The 23,373-nt window shown below is 40.6% G+C and overlaps 8 protein-coding genes across 11 annotated transcripts; 5 read left to right on the top strand and 3 right to left on the bottom strand.

Moving 5' to 3' along the window:
* The first annotated feature begins 873 nt into the window (after window positions 1–873).
* Window positions 874–2,034, top strand: LOC6577120 (cuticle protein 7). Its single transcript, XM_002003053.4, has 2 exons — window positions 874–1,299; window positions 1,356–2,034. The coding sequence occupies exons 1-2, from the start codon at window positions 1,288–1,290 to the stop codon at window positions 1,800–1,802; spliced, it is 459 nt and encodes a 152-aa protein (XP_002003089.2). The 5' UTR covers window positions 874–1,287; the 3' UTR covers window positions 1,803–2,034.
* An 888-nt stretch (window positions 2,035–2,922) lies between these two features.
* Window positions 2,923–3,671, top strand: LOC6577119. Its single transcript, XM_002003052.4, has one exon. The coding sequence runs from the start codon at window positions 2,956–2,958 to the stop codon at window positions 3,556–3,558; it is 603 nt and encodes a 200-aa protein (XP_002003088.1). The 5' UTR covers window positions 2,923–2,955; the 3' UTR covers window positions 3,559–3,671.
* A 1,487-nt stretch (window positions 3,672–5,158) lies between these two features.
* LOC6577118 (mucin-2) lies at window positions 5,159–6,766 on the top strand. The gene is made up of 2 exons (XM_002003051.4): window positions 5,159–5,269; window positions 5,424–6,766. The coding sequence occupies exon 2, from the start codon at window positions 5,424–5,426 to the stop codon at window positions 6,552–6,554; it is 1,131 nt and encodes a 376-aa protein (XP_002003087.1). The 5' UTR covers window positions 5,159–5,269; the 3' UTR covers window positions 6,555–6,766.
* A 3,344-nt stretch (window positions 6,767–10,110) lies between these two features.
* Window positions 10,111–10,818, top strand: LOC6577117 (cuticle protein). Its single transcript, XM_002003050.3, has 2 exons — window positions 10,111–10,119; window positions 10,193–10,818. The coding sequence occupies exons 1-2, from the start codon at window positions 10,111–10,113 to the stop codon at window positions 10,622–10,624; spliced, it is 441 nt and encodes a 146-aa protein (XP_002003086.1). The 3' UTR covers window positions 10,625–10,818.
* A 966-nt stretch (window positions 10,819–11,784) lies between these two features.
* Window positions 11,785–12,324, bottom strand: LOC6577116 (larval cuticle protein A2B). The gene is made up of 2 exons (XM_002003049.4): window positions 12,231–12,324; window positions 11,785–12,159 (listed from the first exon to the last, which is right to left on the bottom strand). The coding sequence occupies exons 1-2, from the start codon at window positions 12,240–12,242 to the stop codon at window positions 11,860–11,862; spliced, it is 312 nt and encodes a 103-aa protein (XP_002003085.1). The 5' UTR covers window positions 12,243–12,324; the 3' UTR covers window positions 11,785–11,859.
* A 652-nt stretch (window positions 12,325–12,976) lies between these two features.
* On the bottom strand, window positions 12,977–19,794 carry LOC6577115 (serine/threonine-protein kinase dyf-5). 2 transcript variants are annotated; one of them, XM_044008546.1, is made up of 9 exons: window positions 19,179–19,794; window positions 16,882–17,098; window positions 16,628–16,795; window positions 16,234–16,572; window positions 15,085–16,175; window positions 14,555–14,839; window positions 14,234–14,287; window positions 13,442–13,542; window positions 12,977–13,320 (listed from the first exon to the last, which is right to left on the bottom strand). In XM_044008546.1, exons 2-9 carry the CDS (start codon window positions 17,035–17,037, stop codon window positions 13,295–13,297), a joined length of 2,220 nt encoding a protein of 739 aa, XP_043864481.1. In that variant the 5' UTR covers window positions 17,038–17,098; window positions 19,179–19,794; the 3' UTR covers window positions 12,977–13,294. The 2 variants fall into 2 exon arrangements, with proteins under 2 accessions (XP_043864481.1, XP_002003084.2); XM_002003048.4 differs by lacking the exon at window positions 14,234–14,287.
* Window positions 19,780–22,046, top strand: LOC6577114 (dynein regulatory complex subunit 3). 2 transcript variants are annotated; one of them, XM_002003047.3, is made up of 6 exons: window positions 19,780–20,000; window positions 20,285–20,568; window positions 20,629–20,807; window positions 20,863–21,424; window positions 21,477–21,811; window positions 21,866–22,046. In XM_002003047.3, the coding sequence occupies exons 1-6, from the start codon at window positions 19,796–19,798 to the stop codon at window positions 21,987–21,989; spliced, it is 1,689 nt and encodes a 562-aa protein (XP_002003083.3). In that variant the 5' UTR covers window positions 19,780–19,795; the 3' UTR covers window positions 21,990–22,046. The 2 variants fall into 2 exon arrangements, with proteins under 2 accessions (XP_002003083.3, XP_043864482.1); XM_044008547.1 differs by having other exon boundaries at window positions 19,909–20,182.
* Window positions 21,931–23,281, bottom strand: LOC6577113 (enoyl-CoA delta isomerase 1, mitochondrial). Of its 2 annotated transcripts, XM_002003046.4 has the most exons (4): window positions 22,833–23,281; window positions 22,632–22,778; window positions 22,091–22,573; window positions 21,931–22,022 (listed from the first exon to the last, which is right to left on the bottom strand). In XM_002003046.4, exons 1-3 carry the CDS (start codon window positions 23,061–23,063, stop codon window positions 22,106–22,108), a joined length of 846 nt encoding a protein of 281 aa, XP_002003082.2. In that variant the 5' UTR covers window positions 23,064–23,281; the 3' UTR covers window positions 21,931–22,022; window positions 22,091–22,105. The 2 variants fall into 2 exon arrangements, with proteins under 2 accessions (XP_002003082.2, XP_032584879.1); XM_032728988.2 differs by lacking the exon at window positions 21,931–22,022 and having other exon boundaries at window positions 22,044–22,573.
* Window positions 23,282–23,373: the final 92 nt, after the last annotated feature.

The raw sequence follows: 23,373 nt of genomic DNA, 5'->3' as shown, positions 1-23,373 counted from the left end.
ATAGCCAAAGGCGACGACGGCACATGCCAAATATCATATATTAAATTTATACTATGTTTATTTAGATCAAATGCAGTTTCCATATATTACGTAAATTATTCAAATAGAAAAAAAATAATTAGCTCTTTTTCCAATATCTTGGGTTGGGTTTCTTGATTGGAATTTTAATGGTTATAAATTGAGCAGAACACTTTATGCCAGCTCAGATTAGCATTTGATTTAAGAGACAAAATAAAGCTGAGGCGAAAAAAAAAAAAAAAAACATTCAATAGATCAAATTTGCCGGCTTCTTAATTATTTGTGAGTATATACTCTTATTGAGAGTGTTATACATATTGCATATAAGAGGTGACGCACAGTAGGAGATGGTGCTAGATATATGAAATTCAATCTTGCTTTGAATATGAGCAATTGATGTAGTATAGTATCATATATTTTTTATTGCTTGAATACTTATATGTACAAAGCCATACACATACATTAATATCTACTCTTAAAATGTATAAAGAAGAAAATAAATATAAAAAATCGTTAAATGTTCTTTTATTTTATTTTAATTTATTTTTTCTTAAATTGTTAACCTATCTATAGGAAAATAATTAAAATTATTTGAAATGCATAAGAGAATTAATTATTTACTACATTAAAAATAATTATAAATTCTAGCATGAAGAAAATCTAATTTAATTTCTCTTAGCTCCAACAGAAGTACACATTGAATTAATCACTAAGAGACTTTCAGATCTGAGCTTATTTCACTTAAAATTATTTAAGTAGCTTCTCACTCTTCGATTAGCCTTCAATCTGACTTTTCTTTATATATATTTAATAAATAATAAGAATTATAAACTGATATAATTCATAATAGTTGGCGCGCAAACCTTCTTTGGCCAAAGTCTGATTGGGTGTTGCCTACGCTTGCTTTTTCTCATTTTCTTCTCCAATTGGAGGCAATGCGTGTGGTTGTGTTGGTCGAGTGAGCACTTTGCGTATTTCGTGTTTTATAATTTGTATATTTTTTTTTTCATGGCTCAGCTAATGAGCGCGCAGCTTGATTTTGGGAGCCATTTGAAAGATTCGAACACAGATTGCCTCACATCCAGTGCGACGGAGACGAAGACGGGGACAGAGTTGGAGCTGAAGTACGAGATTGAGACGTTGCGGCTGTCATGCGTGTGCAGTATAAAAACGCTGAGGACTTCACAATTTAATTACAACGATCTCGATCAGCGTCGTGCGCGTACACAGTTCTCCAGTTGAAGCCAAATAAATTCATTGACGTTGCAAATGATGGGAAAAGTAAGTTGGAGTAGTCGTGGAGTATGAAGCACAAGTCCTAATTCGCTATCCTTTAGCTCAGCTATCTGTTCTGCATTTGCCTGACGCTGAGCAGCGTCGCCGTCTGGGCCATTGAGCTGCGGCCAGACCTGGAATCTGGCCCGGTGGCATACGAGTTCCACTGGCTGGTCAATGATCCGCACACGGGCGACATCAAGAGCCAGAAGGAGACGCGCAAGGACGACAAGGTCGTGGGCCAGTACACGCTCATCGACTCCGATGGCTACTTGCGCACCGTCGATTACACAGCGGACGATCACAGCGGCTTCAATGCTCTCGTGCGCCGCGAACCAACAGACATCAAGATACCCCAGCCGGAGCCCAAGAAACTGATTGCCGCCAAGCTCCTGGCACCACTCACTCCCCTCGTTCACTATGCTCCGAAGGCCATACTGAAGTCGGCCGAGCCCTCCGAGGGCAACTATGTGTCCGTGTCGGGACCCACGGCCCAATACAAATACTAAATGTGCTCAAATCACATTTTATTCAATCGATCATAACTTCGACTACATTCCAATATCACGAGCACGAACACGAGCACGAGCACGAGCCGTCAAGGAATCTGCCCATTAACTCGCATGCGCCAGCCCAATCAATTGCCAATTCATTTTACAAGCCATACTTAAGTTATATACATACATATAATTGAACACACTCATTTTATAGATGCATCGTACATACATACATACATGAAGGAAGACATACATAAATATATATAAATATTGAATTTGTTCTGCAGAAGAACACAAAATAATTGCGTGTTTTACTTGTTGACTGAGTGAACTGAAATGAAATGGAAACTATTATATTTAAAATCATTTATTTTCAGAAATTGTGAACATTTTAATTACAGATGAAAAGTAAAAAAAAAAAAAAAAAAAAAAACAATTAATTCTGTTTATTAGTTTTGTTCTTTTTATTTTCTCTTTTTCTCTTTTCGTTTTCTTTTTCTTTTAGCCGACTTTTCTTCAGTTTTATTTCCCACTTTGATAATATTTATCTTAAAAGTATACTTACATATTAATATACTCGTTTTACTCCGTGAACGGATATCATATATAGATATCGCAAATCATATAAAAGATATATATGACTATGTATGTATATTTAAGTATTTATATATTTCTTGTGATCTAAAAATGAAATTATAACTATTAGAAACACGTACACATTAGAGATTATACATATTAGTATAATTCATTATAATCTCAATTGATATGAATTTATTTATGCTTACACATAACATATACACATAACATATACATATAGATGTATATATCTACCTATTTAGCATTTCATTCAGTTGTGCTTGGGCGAAAAGAAGTTGGAGTGTCTCACAGTTACTCACAGATGTGATTTGCAGTGTGTCATCGTTGGATAAGGTTAAATGGAACTGCAGAGATGCTCCGATTAACTAATGCTATCTGTAGACGAGACTCGAGACGAGCAGCCAGCGAAGTTGATAATCTCACGTACCAGACGAGTCATCGTCTCCAGCTCTATTGAGCGGCGCACGTGCACGGGCCAGAGAGGGAGGGTCTTCCATTCGGTGGTCAGTCTCAGCCGAAAATCCAAATGCAACGATGATGCCGTCGACTTGGAGCGTTCAGTAGCAAAATGAGCGACGCAGCGCCTACACGAGCCGCACGAGTCGCAATCACCCTCATGCTGCTGTCTCTGCTGGGCTCCACTGTGGGCGAGAAGCCGACGTCTGCGGAGGACACATCGTGGATAGCGCCACTGCAGCAACAGTATGGCTGGGATGCCAGCGAGCTGAGGAACAAGATGCATCAGGGCGATGCGACCACCTACGAGCTGGGCACACCCAACTACCAGATCTTGAACCCGGAGGATGAGCCCGAGTACATAACGGCCGATCAGCCGCACTATCAGGAGATGCTGCGGCGCCTAACCAGCTCCAGCAATGACAGTCATACGATTGACCTGACCATGCCCAGTACCATCACAAGTGCCAGTGCCTCGGCCGTAGCCTCAGCCTCAGCCTCAGCTTCAGCTTCAGCCTCAACCTCAACCTCAAATGAGCCCAAAGAGGTCAAGTGGGAGAAGCTGCAGAAGCGCAGCTTTCATCAACCGGCAGTCGACAGTGGGCACGAGGAGCCTGTGGAGGCAGTGCCCCTAGATGAAAGAAGCCATCGCCCAAGGATACAGGTCTATGCCGGTGCCAAGCCATTCCAGACACTGATCGCCAATTTGAGTTAGATTTGGATTTAATTTAGTTTGCTTTGTCAATTAATTTCATATTGTGCAATCAACAAACAGATTTTACAAAAGTTGTGTTCAAAACAGCTAAATAAATATTTTGTTAATGTGAATCTTTAATTTGAGAAAATCTATATAATTAAAAGATTATAAAACTATTAGAAGATATCAGATTATTGTAGCATTGAAAGTAAGAAACCTTTTGTTTTTTTTTTTTTTTTTTTTTTTAAACTTTTTTCGCCTTCAGTTGGTTCTATTATAAATACTTTTAACTTAGATCAACAAGCTACAAAACAGTAAAGATACAACTCCATGGAAAACTAATTTTAAGCAAATTAGTAAAATTTTAATATTTTTTAAATAATATTTTAAATAAATTTTTTATTTTAAGTAATTTATTATAATTTTTTATTCATTATTTCTTTTTAATAAAAATACGTATTTTATGAAAAAGAAAAAAATATTTATGTTAAATGAAAAATTGTTTTTCTACCTAATTGATTTCTGTTAAGTGAGTATTGTTGTTAAGTAATTTCCAAGATTATCAAACAGAGGCCTGAGGGCCTCAGAATCAAATGCCCAGCTCATATATGAATATATTATCATCTTAATACGGATTCATTTGAAAAGAGGTTTCTAATTTTCAACTATTTCACAGAAAAGTTGACTCATTGAAGAAATAAAAAATAAAAAATAGATTTACCCAACAAAAATTCTAATAAAGTCTATCAATATATTAAAGTCTATTAGGTTTTATAAATAGGTCCCAAATGAATCCTTATTGAACGATTCAATCGCCTGTTCAGTGATTCAAACCTTTGACGTGACGTATATATAATCAGAGCTCTTATGGATGACCACATAAATCGTTTAAAAGGAAAATTTAAATTTAAACTCTCTAGTATCGACGAGTACGTGTTTCGATCCACCAAAATGTTTCCCGATTGATAAGTTAATCGAGAGATTGATAAGAGAAATGAACCTAAAATTAATGCTAAAAATAAGAAGACAACAACAACAGCCACAATTGTAATGAGTGAACCGCTCCAGACGCATCGCCAGACTCTGAGCCAAACAAACAGAGCTGACAGAATTTATAAATCCATCGAGCAGTCGCCGCTGAAACTTCAGACACAAAAAAATGGTCAATGCGTGCAGAGCTAAAAATGAAAATGTGAAATGAAAATTGAACTAGAGCCGGAACTGGAACATTAGTCGGAACCAGCTGAGTGGCTCTGGCCACGCTCTGGCTCTGGCTCTGGCTCTAGCTCTGGCTCTGGCTCTGGCTCTAGCTCTGACTGTGGCTATCAGCGAGTGCTCTGCGAAATGCATGAAATTCTTTTACGGAAGCGCTTCAGATTGCGATTGTGTTTGTGATTCTTTGGCATAGCCAATACACAATTGTGACTCTTCTCGACTATCAAGCGTTGGCGTCGGCGTCGGCGTCGGCGTCGGCGTTAGCGTCAGCGTCGGCGTCGTCATCCCCGTGCCCCGCCCTGGCGTGTGTTGAGCGCAGCATTTGGAACGTGCTGGGGGCAACGCTTCCGCGACCCATTTGCATAGCGCTGTAATATTTGCAAATAGCTCGCAGCCAGCGAAAAACGTATTTAAGAGCTATTCAGCAAATTGCGTTAAAGAAGTTGCACGCGACCAAGCAGAGACCGACCAAGCGCTATCCGAGCCGCCGACTGAATCCAAATACTGCTGAAAGGTAAAAAACATCATCATCAACCGCGAATCAATTGCCGATTGCCAATTGCAAATCGCAAAACGCGAATTGTGAATTGTGAATCGAGAATCGAGAATTGTGTCGTTGACCCTTAAGGGGAAACCACTAAATTGACCCATTTTCGTATTGCTTCTAGATGATCGTGCGACACAATTCGATGTTTGCGCTGCTGGCGCTCAGCGCTCTGGCCCTCAGCCATGCCCACTTTCCGCAGTACTGCGCCGAGTGCGAGCAGGAGATTTGGGAGCAGGTGCCGTGCAGTGAGATCAGCTCTACCACGCTCCAGCCGCCCATCACAACGACGGGCTCGACGCCTGCGATCAGCACCACAACGCAAACGCCGCCGACTGTGACCACGCCCCCAACCACATTGACGCCTACACTGCCGCCCATCAGCTCCACCCTGCCGTACATCTATACGACGCCGTCGACGCCCTACACAACCTCGTCGACGTACAAGAAGTGCTACTGCGAGTGCAAGCTGGGCTGCAAGGAGTTCTGCCGCAAGGTGTCCGTGGCCAGTCCCAAGCAGCAGATCACGCAGATCTCCTCCACGGGCGACTATGCGCCAGGCGGCAAGGTCGAGTACACGCAGTCGCTGCAGCGCAAATACTACCCCAAGTACGCCGCCAAGAGCTACAAGCCCTATCCCGTGGTCTACAATGAGGCGGCGGGGTCAGCATCCGCGCCAGCTGCGCACAACATAAATGCGCCCAACTACACGCTCGAGGAGCTGGCGCATCTGCTGAGCTCTTCCTACGGCGCTCGCAAGGGCTATCCGGCCAGTCCGCAACCGCAGCCGCAGCAACAGCAATCGGTTTACTACGCACCACAGCCGCTAATCTCTCGACTCCAGCCGCAGTACAGGCAGCTGATTAGCAAGGTTTCGCCGCCCAAGGAGCAGGTGATAATCAAGACAGCGTCAGCGGCGGTTTCAGCCTCTGGCCGTGCAGTGGCCAAGGCCAAGACGCCCTACAACGAGGTGGTGGCCACATCGGCGCCCGTCTATGAGAGCACCACATCGTATCCGGTTCCACCACCAGAGCCGCCCAAATCGTATCCTGAGCCCGAGCCAGAGCCGGTGCCCGTGCCTCTGCCCATGCCCCAGACCGAGGCATATCCCTCCCAGACAGAGGCCTATCCGGACAAGTCCTATGAGGCACCCGAGTCGAAGAGCAAGTCAGAGTCCTCCTCCTTCGACCTGGCCATCGACAACTACCTGAAGGACTTTGGCTACGGCAACCAGGTGCGAGACTTGGACTACTAACGCGCTGCTTCCTCCGATTGTTATTAGTTGTTGCTAGGTTTAGGTCTATGCCTAAGTATAACGTATGCATGTGTGTGTGTATGTGCGCGTGCATAGCTATGTATTGGGTCTGACAGCGCACTCTTCATGTATTTATTTATTTCCCCCTCTCCGTGCGCTGACTTGTTGAACATAATACAATATACAATATATACAAACAATGGTTACGAAAATTTGTGTATTTTATTTTAAGGACTGGGAGACAAGGAAACATGGTGAGATTGTAAAGGGAGGCAAAAATATATATAATTTATAAAGTATTTTTCAGCTCTATTCCTAAGTGAAGAAACTTTATTGCCTTTAAGGCTGCTATGACTGCAATGAGCAACATTTGCTTACATTTCTTGTTGGCCAACAGAGCACACCTCTGCACACCTCCGTCACCTTCAGTGACCTTCACACACTCAGCTGGCATCAAAGAGCTTTGGGCACTTGTACTTAGCAACAAAGTGGGCAGAAGGCGATTTATTTGGCATATGCCAAAACAGTCACTGAGCTAAGTACCTGTGCAGCACCTCAATCTCCCAGTGTGTGTGTGTGTGTGTGTGTGTGTGTGTGTGTGTGTGTGTGTGTGTGTGTGCTTGTGCTGGTATCGGACAATCTACAAAGTGTGTACATGTCGCTAAGTAGACACAACTTATTATTTATGGAGTCTACTTAAATGTGAGCTCGTGGAGCTGATGGAGTTGATTGGGTTGGGCGACAACGACAGGCAACGACAGCGGGCGTGCCGCAATGACTGCAACTGCAACTGGACCTGTGCGTGAGTCGTGTTGGAGTGGTGCAGTGGTTGCTGTGGTGCAGCTCTTGAAAACCACTCGCCACGTAATCTTGTTCTAAATGAATGTGGCGCAAGATACGCGCCGCAGCCGCTTATTACTTCATATCGAATTTACCTACGTGTCTCGATTGGATATTTGCTTTGGCTTTTCACTCTCCGCGAGCAGCGATCGGCGGTGTCGCATTGATTTGTGTGCGTCGAGCGAGCCAAGTGCGTGAAAGGCCTCTGGCATGTGGGCACAGCACGGGCGAGACAACGCCCCTCCTCCCTCCACCTTCCTTCCACCACCACCACCACCACCACCACCTGGCCAAAGGTGGCTATGGCTCGGACTGCGGCTGCGGTATCTTGTGTGGCATACGGACGGATGTTGCAATTCGATTAATTAATTAAGTGGAAAAACTGCAAGCGCGCCGAAGGCTGTCTGAATGTCAATGTGCAATTTGTAGTCCATTTGATGGAGCTATCGACGGCATAATTAATCCCCGCTCATTTTGTACTTCACTTAGAGCTGCGGCGCTGATAGACAGATAGATTGATTGAGATATGTTAGATCACTAAACTTAAGGAATTTATAGCAGAATTGATTAAGTACAACTCAATTGTGTTTATAATAATAATAAATAAATAAATAATAATTAAATACAAGAAAAATCAGCTTTGTTTTGACACAATCACAAGTTTTATAATATTATTGTTTTTGATGATGATGATTTAATATTTAATTTCAAATATATTATATAAAATATATTAATATTATTTTAATTAATAATTATTATTTTATGTTTTTCGTACATTGTATAGATAATTATCCTATTTAACTTAGTTCATTCCAACTTAAAGAAAAAACAAAGAAATTATTGTAGATATGCATTAAAATTGTTTCTGCTTCTTAGCTCAAGAGTTACAAAAAATTTCTTATCTATCCAATTCCTATCTCTCAATTATGAATAGCTCTAAGCAACATATGTGTACCATTTAGTGTTCAAGTGATTTTACCCAAGACAGTTGATTGATTTTTAATTGTTTTTTAATTTCCTGTACCACTTATTTTTTCTATCATTGATTTTCCATTTTTCTTATAAAAAACTTTGCTAAAAAAACGCAAATTAATTTAAGCAAATTTTGTAGTCAATGGAACTTCCTGCCTTTGCCGACTTTAAGTTGTTAAACTATTCAAAATGCAGTTTTAGCCACTTTGTGGGGTAGTAACTCAGATTATTTAATATAGGGTGTTACATATCTCGAAGTTTCTAGCATTGATCTAATATTGCTGAATCAATCAATCACTTAATTGAATCGCTCACAGAAAACGACCTCCTCAGACCAATGTTCTTCTGGAAATTTTGTCACATAGTTTCGATTGAATACTCATGAATGAGTTGTAATTCTGTTCTCTGTTGATATAGATAGCTAACAACAATAAATTATGATTAGGAGACTAAAAAAATGTGGCGACAAATGGTACACAAATATCTATCTGACTATTTCTTAGAATTTCCATGGGCTAAATATTTGTAAGCTAATGCATATTTCTGTTACAGGTTTCTATTTACTTGGGCCAAACCAAGCAAGTTTAGTTTTTAATAAAAATAAATATATAAATATAATATTTTCTTAGCCGAACCAGTTCGCCTCCAAAATATTTTGCAACCATATTTGATACATATTAAGTCAATTTTTGTGATCAGCTGCATAAATTTTAATTACAATTAATAATCAATGATCATAAATTATATGTATTATTTTTAGACTAGAATTCTAATATGTTGAAATTTGAGTGCAACTATATCTTGGAATTATGAAAGTAATGGAAATTATTGTAATAAAAAGCTGAAAGCAATATGTCTAACTGAGTTTGCAGCCAAGCTGTCTACGTAGCTTTTGAGGTGTTGTAATACGACCTGTAATCCGCATATATTGCTGCTACAGATTTCCCCTTGTTCTGGCTGAGAGCTCCTTGCAGTCAAGGATTTGGCAAATTCTTGAATTTACTCAAAAGCCATTAATATATTGAGAAAGATGGGAAAAAATCGCAGCGACTGATGGATAATATTCGAATAAGAAAGTGTGTTCTAATAAGACATATTGCATTCAAGATTAATTCCATTTTTTTTACATTAAAAGTATTTACAAAAAATTTTAATTATGTACATAATTCATATAAACTGGAATGTGTGTGAGCATTTTTGATTGCTAAAAAAATGGATTAATTTCTGCGCTCTGTCTCTATTTTTACTTTCACTCGACTTTGAAATATTTCAATTACTTACTCGTAAATCGGCTGCTGCTATACAAGCTCTTCAAGCAGTAGATCAGCTTGACATATATGTATTTATATGCCGTCTCTGGCTGATCCCTTGCCCGAGTGACCCATAGAAACAAAAGTCGCTCCGTTACACAGCCAAAAATTGCAAACTGGATCAGCATATGCGACAAGTAAAATTGTTTTTATTTTTATTTAGATTTGGATTTTTATTTTTGGGTGGTAATACAAAATATTGGCAATCAAAGCTGCAATGCCAAAACAAAAAGTAACTGTTTTACATTTGGCTGGATTCCGGTTCGGGCTTGGACTAATCCGCACGCACCGCGGAGGTGGGGCAATCGATTTTGGTATAAAAGTTGCGTGCGCGACATTTGACAACATAGTTCAACGCAGGAGCCTCAAGTGTAGTGATCCAACTGATTTTCAGCACTCCAAACCCAACTCAAAACTCGAAAACTAAACGCAAAATGTTCTCAGTGAGTTTTTTTCTTCAAATGAGTGAAATACTGAAATTGTTCTGCAACTAAAGTGAACTTATCTTCATTCTAGCTTGTGTCTGTGTTCGTCCTGGGCGTGGCTGCTGCCGCTGCCATCGAGCTGAGCCCCATCTACTCTTCACCAACGGCGCACTTGGTGAAGCCACTGCTGAAGACCGTCGAGGTGGAGGCGCCTGCCCATTACGACTTCTCCTACTCCGTGCGTGACGACCACACCGGCGACATCAAGAGCCAGACGGAGTCTCGCAAGGGTGATCAGGTCCAGGGACAGTACTCGCTGATCGATGCCGATGGCTACCAGCGCATCGTGGATTATACATCGGATGCCCACAACGGCTTCAATGCCGTCGTTCGCCGTGAGCCTCTGGGCCAGAAGATCATTAAGGCTGCGCCCATTGCCAAGATTGTGTCCCCCTTGCCATTGGCCTATGCGCAACCCAAGCTGTTGGCTGCCCCCAAGCTGTCCCTGGGCCTGTACCAATAGGATCGAGTCAAAGCGATAGAGCTAGAGCGAGAGAGAGAGAATTCCAAACACTGATTTCATTGCATTGACGACCCATCTCAAACTGAACACTCAACTCAACTGAAAGCCACTATAACTATAACTGTAATTGTAACATTTCTAGCCACTATTTTCAATACTTTCCATTGCTCACATTCACACGCACTTATGTACGCGCATCAGTCCCTCAATAACACGATTTATATATGCGAACATGCTTCATTAGAAATTCGTGTAGTCTATATATTATAAAATACGAATATTTTAAAAATATAAACGCAATAAATGCATTTCTATAAATGAATTTGCTTATGAATTTTTGTTAAATCTGTTATGTTTTAGCTATTAGCTGCAAATGGCTATCTTAGATCTTATACATTATCCTGTAAATGTAAACTTAATGGAGAGCAAATTGCTAAAGCTGTTAAAGTAAATCTGCAAGCAAATATGTTAACAGCAGTCGCATTAGCAGAGCTTGCATATAACAGTTGAGCGTTTTATTATTTACGCTCTGTTTGCGAGGCGAAAAAATCGTACTCATTCGCTCTCATTCTGAACGAGAGACTTCGCTTCTTTTCGTTTATGTTTTCTAATGAGCGCATTGAGTTTAACTGTTCTTTTAACGAACATCGTTTAGGGGGAGTATGCAAAGTGTAGAAATGAGCACACGATTAAGAGATAGTCAGAGTCTCTTAACAGTGATGCACATGCACATATGTATGTATGTATGTATGTAAATATGCATACACTCAGTTCAATCGTGCACGGTTGGCTCTTATAACTCAACATGGTAAAAGCTCTTGATACTTAAGCTGCTAATTTAACAGTAAGAGAACTAATAGAAACACAATAATAACATGACAAAATGCCATCAAAACGGTGGGAAAGTTAATACAATAATATTTTACATATCATTCATTTCTGAATTTTTTTAAATCGCATTTAAAGACTCAATATAAATTTCCAAACATAAATGTACTCCAATAATTATGTATGTTAATAAAGCGAATACGAGAATATTTACTTCTAGATTTAAACCACTGGAATGGAATGAAATTTGATCAACTTTATTAAGTAACTTCCTCTGTATATATGTATGTACATATAACTAATTTTCAGATTAAAACAATAGTATATGTATATAATTTTTAACAGCCTTTTAATAGTATTCGTAGTAGTATACAAATCAGATGCTTTATAGCCATTTAGTAAATGTGTTAATGACGTGAGAGAATCGAAATGGGTTCGCGACGCACCTGAGCAGTGAAGCCCAGCAGCGGATCCGAACTGTAGTCAACGACGCGACGATGTCCGTCTGGTTCGATGAGCGAATAGCGACCCGTAACGTATTCGCCACGTCGATGCTCGAACTGGTCCTTCACATCGCCCGTATAGCTGTCGTGCACGGAATAGTGGAACTCATATTGAGGCGGGCTGGAGATCAACTCATCAGGATGGCCAACAATGATGCCGGCCTCAGCAATTGCAGTTGCAGCGCACAGAATCAAAGTGATGGTCTACGAATAGGAAATACATATATATTGTTCAATATACTGTATCAATGAGCTATTAAATTTAAGCCACATACCACGATGTTCATGGTGCTTCCAGTTGAGTTTGAATTGCAAGTGAGCACAGCTAACTCAAAGGCCGAGATCTAGTGAACTGATGACAAACTGATCGCGATACCCTCTTTATATATGCCACTCGGGGCAATCTACAGCCAGATACATGGCCCATTGTCACCGTGGCCAAGTTGTGAAGCTGTGCAGCTTTGAAACCGAATCCCCCGACAGTGCAATCTCTTACGCAATGCACGCGTCTCCGACTCGACTGAAATGGCAGACAGATGGGAAATGATATCTGATGCGTCTTAGAAAAGAAACTCGGTTTTGAGTTAAATATAACTAACAAGTTAGTTTTGCAACAATTAATAAACTTTTAATTCACGGTTTAACTTTAAAGGTTCAGCTTTACAAATTTATCACATCTATGCCTATTGCTACCGGAATGGGTCTTAATCCAGACCCGCAGCGCTGAGATTTGCATAAAGATATAAACATATTGTTGTAAATTTTGATGCATGTGTTACAAGATCCGACTGAAATAATAGCTGACATTGATATTTATATTTTTCGGAAGAAAAAATCACAAACAATATTATAGAAAATGTCAAAGTTTAGGCCTGAAGGTATACCCCAAAGCGACAGATATGAATATGAATATGAATATATATTTCATCAAGGGAATAGTATCAAGTGAAAATCATTCAAATCATATCATCATTACTTCCAACAAAATATCAATTCCAAAAAAAAGTACCTTATCGTTTGGACAGATTTTATTATTGACTTATAATTAACCATTAACATGATATAGTTATTTGTTACATATATTTATGTCTTTCTATAATTATCACAGCATTAAAAATAATGGATTTTATAAACACATATAATTTAGTTTAGACGTTACGTTAACTTTACATGATGATTAGTGTCCTTCTGGTTGTTATACGAATTCAGTTCGATGAAAACATAGAAGGAGACGCGCTGAAATAGATTTTGGGTATTTATGACGCGAAGGTTTCAGGGTTTCAGGTACGACAACATAAACGAGTGCTCGTATTCTCATGCCACGATCAGTTCATCCTTATCAAAACTTGTTTTCCAGCAACGAACCTGTCAAAGTAAATAAATCATGGAGGATATCACCGAATATAATATAATATTCATAATAAATAAAAAAAAATTTTACATATATAAAGTTGAGTTATTTAATTGTAATGCAATATCAGTTTACCATTCTCGGCGACCATCCAAGCTGTCAGTTTCTCATCCTCCGTTTTGTTCGTCTCGTCCCAGGGAAAGCTGGCCCCCTTTTCTTTTAAAGTTTTCTGAGCTCTGAAATGATTTTTTAAAAAGTTATTTGGAGTTTTCTTCCTTTATGTCTGTGTCTTATTTAGATATTGCATAGTATAACTAAGTAGCATGCATGCATGTGACTCTAACTACATTCTGTTATGTTTTGGATTATTAATGTAAAACATAAGTTATCTATATTTAATTTTTATTTATTTATTTATTTTTTTTTAAATATAGAAATGGTCATCTATTGACTCGCGTTTTCTCACAAATGAAATTTTGGCTAAACTGATATAAATAATTTTCTAATTGTACTAAGGAAACTAACACTTTTTTATTTTTTCAATAATCTTATATGTACTTCATTAGTCAGCAAGAAAGCATCGTTTGTATTCACAAGATTTATGAAGTCTTTGATATATCTACCTTAATATACCTTTATTAATTATCAATGTTTTGATATTGTTTTGTGATGAGCAACAAATCAATAAATATGTGATGACTACATAAGGGATATTTATTGGACTTAAATTACATTTGTGTTTGTCTATATTTTAATTTATAAAGAAAATTATAGTTGGGATAATCTACTTTTCTTTTTGTGAGTTGGTGTTATTTAGGTGATAAAATGTATAAAAACACAGCTACTTCAGCATGAAGATGGGCTAGTGAATGAATAGGTGTACTCTATTGGTTTATGTATTTACAGTTTACGAATGCTGGTTTTTACCTTATGGGCCAAAAGCGACAGCCTTCATCAGTTGAGGAGTCGTTTTGGGTATCACTGGGGCACGCACAAAATGTTCAGTGATCAATGACAAGCAAATGAAAAGACACAAAGGAAACAATATAAGGGAAAACAAGAGACACAGACAAAATCAGAGACAAAGAGAAAGATAGAGAGACAAAATAGCATAAAAGAGAGACATTCAAAGAAGCACAAGAGATATGAGTTTCGATGATCAGAGACAACAATACAAATATGAGATATGAATGTATTCAAATCAAACGGATTGTCTGTCATGCCACAGCGACTGCTGCAACTACTTACGGATTCGTGGAGAGCGAATCTGTGCGGCTGCCATTGTTCGCCTCCAGGCTGTTGGGGCTGCGCCTCTTGGTGACGCGATCGCGCTTGAAGTTCTCGCTGAAGAAGTCGCGTCCGTTCTGGGAGCTGGTCGTCGTTTGGCCGCTCTTCGCTTGCTGCGTGGGCGGCACCGTGTGCGGGTACTTGCTGTCGCTGTCCGAGTCCATGGACAGATGGCCGAACAGATCCTCCAGCAGGATGTTCGACTTGGCGTTGCGTTGCCGTTTCGCTGACGTTTTCAGTTTTGAGCTGGATGCGGAATGAGAACGAGTTCTTGAACAAGGAACAAAACAGATCAGAGAGACAAACATAGGCACAGGGTATATGCAATGCGTAAAGCACAGAAGTGCGTGGACAACACAGACAAACCAGATTCAGGACAACAGACATACGATATTTATGCACTTCCTAGTATACCCTGTATTTATATTAGATGTATCCCATAATGATGGAGAATATCTCCATCAACAACAACCGATTCGCTCTTCACTTACCCCAATATCAGATCCAGATCATCAGCCTTTATCCTTGGCTCCGCTGATGGAGCTGCCTGAGAGCGCGCCGACAATCGTATGGCCGATCCGTTGAGCAGGGACGTCGGCTCGAAGGGCAGCGGCGGCTGGTGCTGGCGCACGATAAGATTCGGCGGTGCTGGCACGGCGCTCACCTTCGAGAACATGTTGTACACCTTGGCCTCGGGCTGCAGCAGCGTGGGCCGCGTCTGCACGTAGTAGCCCCCGATGCCAGGCGCCATGCGGGTGTTGTTTTTGGCATTCTTATTGGCCGTCTCGTAGCTCAGTTGACTGCCATTCACGTAGATGGCCCCATCGTTGCGCGTCGACGTATTGCTGAAGGAGACATTGGGAGGCAGCTGGGGCTGTGGGTGTGGCTGTTGTTGCTGTTGTTGGTGCTGCGGCAGCTGCTGCGGCTGCTGATGAGCTGGCAAGCCAAACAGCTGAGAGATGTTGCGATTCAGATAAATATCATTGATCGACTCTTTGCCCGTCGGCTGCGTGGCCATGTCCATGCCGAGAGCGCATGGATCCGTGGAGAGATCGTTGTTGGAGAGGAAGCTTATCTTGGGCTGGTATTTGATGGGTATGCTCACATTCTTGCCGACCTGGCCATTGTACAGCGATTTGCCATTGTTCTTGATGTTGTTGTCGCTGTTGCTGTTGTTGTTGTTATTGGTGCTATTGTTGTTGTTATTGTTGTTGATGTTGCTCTGATGTATGAGCTCAGTCACGGCCTGCAGTTTCTCCTGCACCGGAAGCACATTATTTGACACAGTGGGAGGTAGGACAAGGTGCACGGGTCCGGACCCAGCACCATACTTGGAGCTGAGCCGCACATTGGCCTTGGCAGCCGCCGCGGGCGAGATGCGCTTGAGCGCATGAAAATACGGATACTTGAGACTCTGCTGGGCCGTTGGCCGTTTCTCAGGATCGTAGGCCAGCAGATCCTCCAGCAAATCCAAGCCGTTTTGGCTGCAGCGCGTGACCACGCTGCTCAGCGGCACCTTGATGCAATCCGGATACCGAAAGTGTATCATGGCAGCCAGTCGATAGCCATCGGGCCAATCGCTCTGTTGAAGAAAAGAGGAGCTGATACATGAATCGGCTAGCAGAGGAGCATAGACCCACCTTTCCGGGCGTGCCCAGCACAGAGCAAATCTTGAAGAGCTGATCCACCTCGCTGCTGCCGGGGAAGAGTGGCCGGAACGTATACAGCTCGGCCATGATACAGCCCATGGCCCAGAGATCAATGGAGCTGCCGTAGTTGGTCGAGTGCAGAAGCACCTCCGGCGCCCGGTACCAGCGCGTGGACACATAGTCCGTGAAAGGCGGCCGGGAGCGTATCTCTCGTGCCAGTCCAAAGTCCGCAATTTTAATCAACTCCGGGCCGGAGCACAACAAATTCTCAGGCTTCAGATCGCGATGAAAGAACCCATGTCGATGCATGAAAGCCAAGCCAGTTAAAACCTAAAACAACAAATTATTTACGTATTTAATAAAGAGTTCCCCCTCTTTGACTTACCTGAAACAGAATGCTCTTGAGCTCCAGCTCAGGTAAATGCGTATCGCGATCCTTGATCATTTGGTACAGATTCTCCTTCATATACTCAAAAACAAAATATAACGTATCGTTTTCTCTGATCACTTCCTTCAGCTTTACGATATTTGGATGCGATAATTTCTTAAGAGACTGAAAAAAAAAAACAGTTCATATATATATATATATATATATATATAATATAATGGATAAGTGAATATATTGTATATATAGCCTACCTTCACTTCACGCAGATTCATAGCCTCCTCCCAGGAATAATATTTGCGCTTCATGCGTTTTATGGCCACCTTCTCGCCAGTGTCCTTACGCTGGCCAAGCACAACGGTTCCATACGTTCCATCACCCAGTTGGGTCAGTGTTATATAACGATTCATTATACAATCAGCATGGGAGCGTCTTTTACATATTTTCCACAAGCAACTCGAATTTGTTCAACTATCGAAACACAAGTTTTTTGTTATTAATATTTAAATATAATTCAATAAAATTTTAAGTTGTAATTAAATTTCAAAAATAATTTTTAGCCAATAATAAAAATAGTTTTTAATTGAAATAACACTTTCTACATAAATATATCTAGGATACGAATTAATTATAATTTGTATCTAAATTTATATTTTTGTTAAATAAATATTTACATATATAACATTTTAAATTATCCCAAAAGCGTATGTATAGTGTTTGCAAAAAAAAAAAATAAATAAATAAATAATTTTGATTTTTATAAGTAAAGAAAATATACTAATTTTAAAAATGTATTGATATCATATCATCGAGATACCAGATATTTTTAAATTAAATAAACGGCAATAATAAATTATTCCATTAGCAGAACTATTTGTTTGTTGATTAGTGTTGGTGCCGACATGCCCAAAGGGACTTGTTAAAAACCAAGCCCCATTAAAACAAATGTGAACACTTAAAATCGAATCAAATCGTCGAGTTGAAAGCGTCTATCAGCCAAAGTAACAGGCCATTAATTGTATTGAGCGAACACCTGGACACCTATCGAGCAGAGACCACGTGTTGAAGACATACAATTTGGAAATAATCAATATATTGATTAAAGCAGTAAACTTGAACTATATAGAGGCTTGACCAATTTATTCAAATCATGATGATATCTGTCATCTAAGTATTACCCCAACTATCAAGGTCAACCGTCATAGTTTTGGGGAGAACAAAGGCTTAGTTTGGCATTAGACTGGACAACATTGACTGCTACACAATGGATATATAAATAACTAGAAATAGATACATGTTAGTGAGATCTGTTAACATAATAAACGTATCATTAGCCATTTGCAATTAGAAACAATTTTACAAGTTAGATAGGGAGCTATCCTACTATACGCCCTAAAATCGCAATTAATTTATAATAGAAAATGCAGTCGACTGCTTTCCGAATGCGTCTTATAAATCTTTAATCCGACATGTATTCTCCAAGAAAATGGAATTCACCTAATCAAAGGACACGCTGGTATTTATAGGGTGTTTCATGTTTAATATTAGGGGATTTTAATTATATGTTGAAAAATGGTTTTTAGGTATTATAATATCATATCAGACTTGTGTTGTTAGAATGTTCACTCTTGTGTTCTTAGGATTGAAATGAAGTTAATGAAGTTAATGCTCAGTAGATATTTTATTGAACTTGTTATGATGATAATGTTGATGTAGGATATCTTTAAAAGTACAATTTCAACCCAAATATACAATTCCATCAGGTATTGCCCAAAGCTATACACCAGATTGGCAGTTGAGCCTTTAACTAGCTTTAACCCAAGCACTAAGACTTTAAAAGCAATTTATCCTTAACTAAACTATTTAACACGCCATGTATGCAAACATAGAGAAAACTCTGTAAGAAATATTACAAACTGAATATACTCTATTTTGAGCAGTAGCGAAGTGAAATATTTACTTGAACTTTGTGAATTTCCCCCTTGCGCAGATGCACCCTGTATATAACAATACGAAATGCAGTCATATAGCCAAGTGTGTGTCCCCAATCGGAATCGCGTTTCAGAGACAATTAGAAGCAAGAGCTGTTGGACTTTCTATTATTTATTCATGGCACCATGTCAAATTAAAAGACGATTCGTTGAAAGTTCCCGACTTAATACTCTAGAAATGTGCATGTGTGTGGAGCAGAACAAGAGCAGGAACTGAGGGAGGAGACGAAGTAGAGGGTACCGGATCCAAAACTTGAGTCAGCAAGGCTTTTGTTTTGGCTCTGTTCTAGCTGTAGCCGTAGCCCTAGCCGTAGCCTTGAAACACATTTAACATTTCATTTAAATGAATTCTTCATATAGGCACGCACACCAATAAAATATTTTTTTATATATTATGCTGGACACATCACCTTATATATAAATATATACTATATAACGAATTCGCGAGCAACTCAAAGAACAACTTTAAGTCATTTCGGGGTTCACTTTATCGATTGGCTTTAGTTAAATTTAAATGCAAGAAATAGGCATCAATCAGTTGAAAAACTCTTTAGCTTTACCTAAGATGCACTTGAATCCGTCACGGGAATGTTTGAATATTTATTGTGAATATATTTTGTTATAAATTTGTAGATATTTATGTTGCGAAATTGAAATCGAAGCGAGCTAATCTCAATATCTATTGCGAGCAGGAGTTTATTTTAGAAGCAAACGTGAACAACTACCAACTATGCCGATATCCACAACAACCGCAACCCTAAGTAGACCAAGCGCCCCTCCCAAGTCCGTTGTCAACAAACACGCCTCGGGAGCGACAAAGCGAGAGCGAGAGAGAGGGAGAGAGAGAGAGAGAGAGAGACCGGAGCCACGCACGAAGCCCAACGACTACGTGGAATCATTCGAGGAGCCAAACGCTTGCACCTGTTCAAGTCGCCAGGGTTGAACCTGGCTTTTTTTTTTTTGGCAGCCAAGGAGCAGGACCACAATACGCATTCTCCACATGCGACTTGAGAGTCGGTGGAATAGCCTTTCGGCTGGTAACCAGGCACCCGCTGCACTCAATGGCTTCGCATTTACCAATTTATTGTTTGCGACACTAGCGCGTTGCCGGGACAACGGTGTGCCGACGCTCGAGCGAGTCAAGTTCCCGTCATATGTTCCATAGCCAGCGAGCAAAATGGATGAAGAGACCCAATCACCGACTGCTGAGCGAAATAAATCATTTCTCGAGGAGGTTAACTTTCCCGAGCCGGGCATTATTAATCTGGACATGATTAGGTCATCCTACCTGGAGGAGGGGCAGCATGGAGAGACGCGTCGCTTGCATCAACTCGAGCCGGTCATATTGGATCGAATCAAAACACTACGATTGGAGTTTAAAAGTGAGTGAAATGAAATGAATTTGGTTAAATGTATTAAAGTTCTGGAAAACTAATAGTAATAATGCTAATACTAATACTAAATTGTAACATGCTAATACTAACACTACTATTAATATCTTTATAGTGCATTCCACGATATAAAAAATGTAGTAGGCCGTCGTATTTACTAATTAATAGATTAAGTATGTAAAATAAACAAATTTATATTCCCACATATATCCCAAATTTGTATCAAATTACAATATACAATATGAATACGTTATATTTCATTGCGGCCCATCCAGATATACTGCGCATCGATCATCTATGGGTTCTACCAAACCTAACCAAACTCTGTCTGAATTGCAATAAAATTGAAGTAATTGAGCATATTGGAATGCTAACAGCACTTAAGGAACTCAACTTGAGCTTTAACTATATAACAAAAATTGAAAATCTGGAGACGTTAGTCAATCTAGAAGTGCTATCATTATTCGGTAATCGCATAACAAGGATCGAAAACTTGGAAACACTTGATAAATTGGTCATACTCAGTATTGGTAATAATTTAATCAATGTCCTGGATGGCGTAAGTTCATTACACCCATAATAATTCCTAGCTATTAAGCAGTTGCATTATACTCCGCAGATAGACCGCTTGCGCTTTGTCAACAGCCTAAAGGTTCTCAATCTGGAGGGTAATCCCATTGCTAAGCTGCCAGACTTTCCATTGTCCCAATATGTGACAGCTATATTGCCCCAATTGAACTACTATGAATATGTTTTCATCAAGGATGAAGTTCGAGAAGCGGCCCAGAAGAGATTTTAGTAAGCTATGGAATAGGTTACTTGATATAATAGAAATATATATAGCCTTCAACAGCAGAGAACTGCGCGAAATCGAGGCAAAGCAGGAGAAGGAAATCCATGATCGGGAGACGGAGGCACGTGAACTCGCCGAGGCGGAACGTTTGGCCTCCAGCTTTGTGGAGCATCTGGATCGCCAACAGCTGTACGAGACTATGTGGCGCGGCGATGATGATGGACGGGTACTTATGCTCATTGGCGCTCCGGCTCAGGAGCTGGCCGAGGACTACGAGAAGGATGTCTATGAGCTAACGCAGAAGATATATAAGCTGGGTCTGGAACGCTTTAACGAGCGCGATGCGGACATCAAGGATTTCTTGAGTTGTTTAGAGGAAGGCCGGCAAGAGTTTCAATGCCTTGGCCAGAAACATATTGAAGAATTCATGCAGTACCGCGATAAGACCTTTGAGGAAGCGAGCGTCACTCTCCGTGAGCTGGAGACTTGCGAGGAGAATGGGCCGGAGCACGTGCAGCTTTGCGAAGCGATGGACACGACAAATGCCCAGTTCGACGATGCGCTCAATGAGCTGTGGCACAACCTGATGGCGCAAGAGCTGCATTTGCATGAGGCGATCGAGGTGACTATGCAAATGCTTAACCATGTTTACAATACATTAAAAGCTTTTTTAGGAGTCCACGTTGAACTTTGAACACAGATTTACACGTCTAATGTCCAGCTTTGTGGAGGAGGCCCAGCTCTACTTCCTGCAGCTGCGCCATGTTTGCGAACATTTTTCGGATAGCATAACGGATGCAGTGTCACGCTTCATATCAACTAAGCTGGCGCAGAACGATCTGGATGCCGTGCCGCAAGAATTGCGCATGTGCATCGATGATCGGGAATCTCTGGTCAATCTTGTAGACGCCATGAAAGCCACGCATATAGCACGCATTGAGGAACGCGAAGATCGCATGGCCACCCGCAGCAAGGAGTTCATAAGCAACTATGTGGAGAAGCTAAACAAGTGAGTCATCGCTTCATTCATAGTCGACTCTATACCAACAATTCAAGCTTGCAGAGAGGAAATCGAGCGCCATCGTGCTAAGATATTGGAAATCAACTCGTTCATGGAGATGATGAGAAAAGCTATTGCAAATCTGCCGGAGGAGATTCACGCCGAGCTGCTCTCGGAGCAAGAGTGAATGGTGAGGCTACTCAGGTCTCAGTCATGCTTCCTTTAATAAAATATTTTAAAATTAGCTTTTATTTTTATTTATTCGGGCCAACCAATTTGTATACATACGCGATCAGAATGCCTTTAATTTCTGTTCTTTTTCTTCAAGCCTTCGAGATATATGCCCAGATCCTCTTGCATCTGTGGATGATCGATGAACTCCAAGAAACTTTCCAACTCCTTAGTGCGCTCACTTTCGAATCTCTGCAAATCAGCGCCCCTGAATTTCAGCTTGGTTAGTGAACGGGCCAAGGGATTCGTTTGGCCAAATGTGGCAATAAATTGTGAACACTTCTCCATTGCCTTCTCTTTGCTGCTGGCCACAGCGTCCACTAGCCCGATCTGCAGGGCTTGCTCGGTAGTAAATATTCGCCCCTGAACGAGCGCACGCTCCGCCACACGACGTGGCAGAACATTTAAGAAGTTGAACATGCAGAAGATCGGCGGAACTAGCCCCAGTTGAATTTCATTCAAACCGATTCGGCATTGCGGCAGTATAACTCGGTACTCGCAAGAGGTGGCCAGCAGGCAGCCACCGGCTGGCGCATGACCCTAAAACAAGAATTGCAATTCGTAAATAGAACTACACAACTTATCATACAATATTTACATTTATAGCAGCGGCTGTTGGTAACGCACAGCCGTAGAGCGCCAACCAAACATCCTGTAATTTGGTCCATAGCAAACGAGCTCTGTCCTTGTCTGGCCTATACATTTCGTTTATGTCCAGGCCGGCGGAAAATACCTTATCATTTGACTGCAAAATAAGCACATTATTAAGAATTACTCACATCATAAAACGACTTCTTACCGATGTTAAGATAAGGCCTCTGCTCTTGTTGTTCTCTATTTCTTTAATGGATTGATATAGGTCATGTAGCAGTTCCACATTTAGGGCATTTATAGGCGGCCGGCTCAAAGTAACTGTGGCTATGCCCGTTTTATCATTAACTTCTACTGTGGTCAGCTTTGTGGCAGTGGACATAGTCCTGCAAACACTTGCAGCACGAAGCATTCGACTTAAGCTCATTGAACTCATCATCTTGATAAGAAGATGAACTTTGGATGCTGCTCCAGCGAAATGATATGCGGCTAAGAAATACTATGTTATCAAAGACTGTGTACTCTTCGATAAATGCATTATCTCTCTTTGAGCTAATTACGTTGTTTTTATCTGTTAACGAAACACCGCAAATTTCAAAAAGCAATCTAGCACAACCTGTTGCTGTGCTATAAACGACGTCTATTCGATCAATGTCGATTTCTACTCAAGACTGCACTTAAACAGTTCGACTAGCTATATTCGATAATTGCAATGTCGATTACATAAATCGAATCTTCTCTTTAACGAA

Source organism: Drosophila mojavensis, unplaced genomic scaffold, assembly GCF_018153725.1.
Source record: "Drosophila mojavensis isolate 15081-1352.22 unplaced genomic scaffold, ASM1815372v1 contig_36, whole genome shotgun sequence".
NCBI lineage: Eukaryota > Metazoa > Arthropoda > Insecta > Diptera > Drosophilidae > Drosophila > Drosophila mojavensis.
Note: the sequence above shows the minus strand (reverse complement) of the source record. Positions and strands in the feature narration are given on the sequence as shown.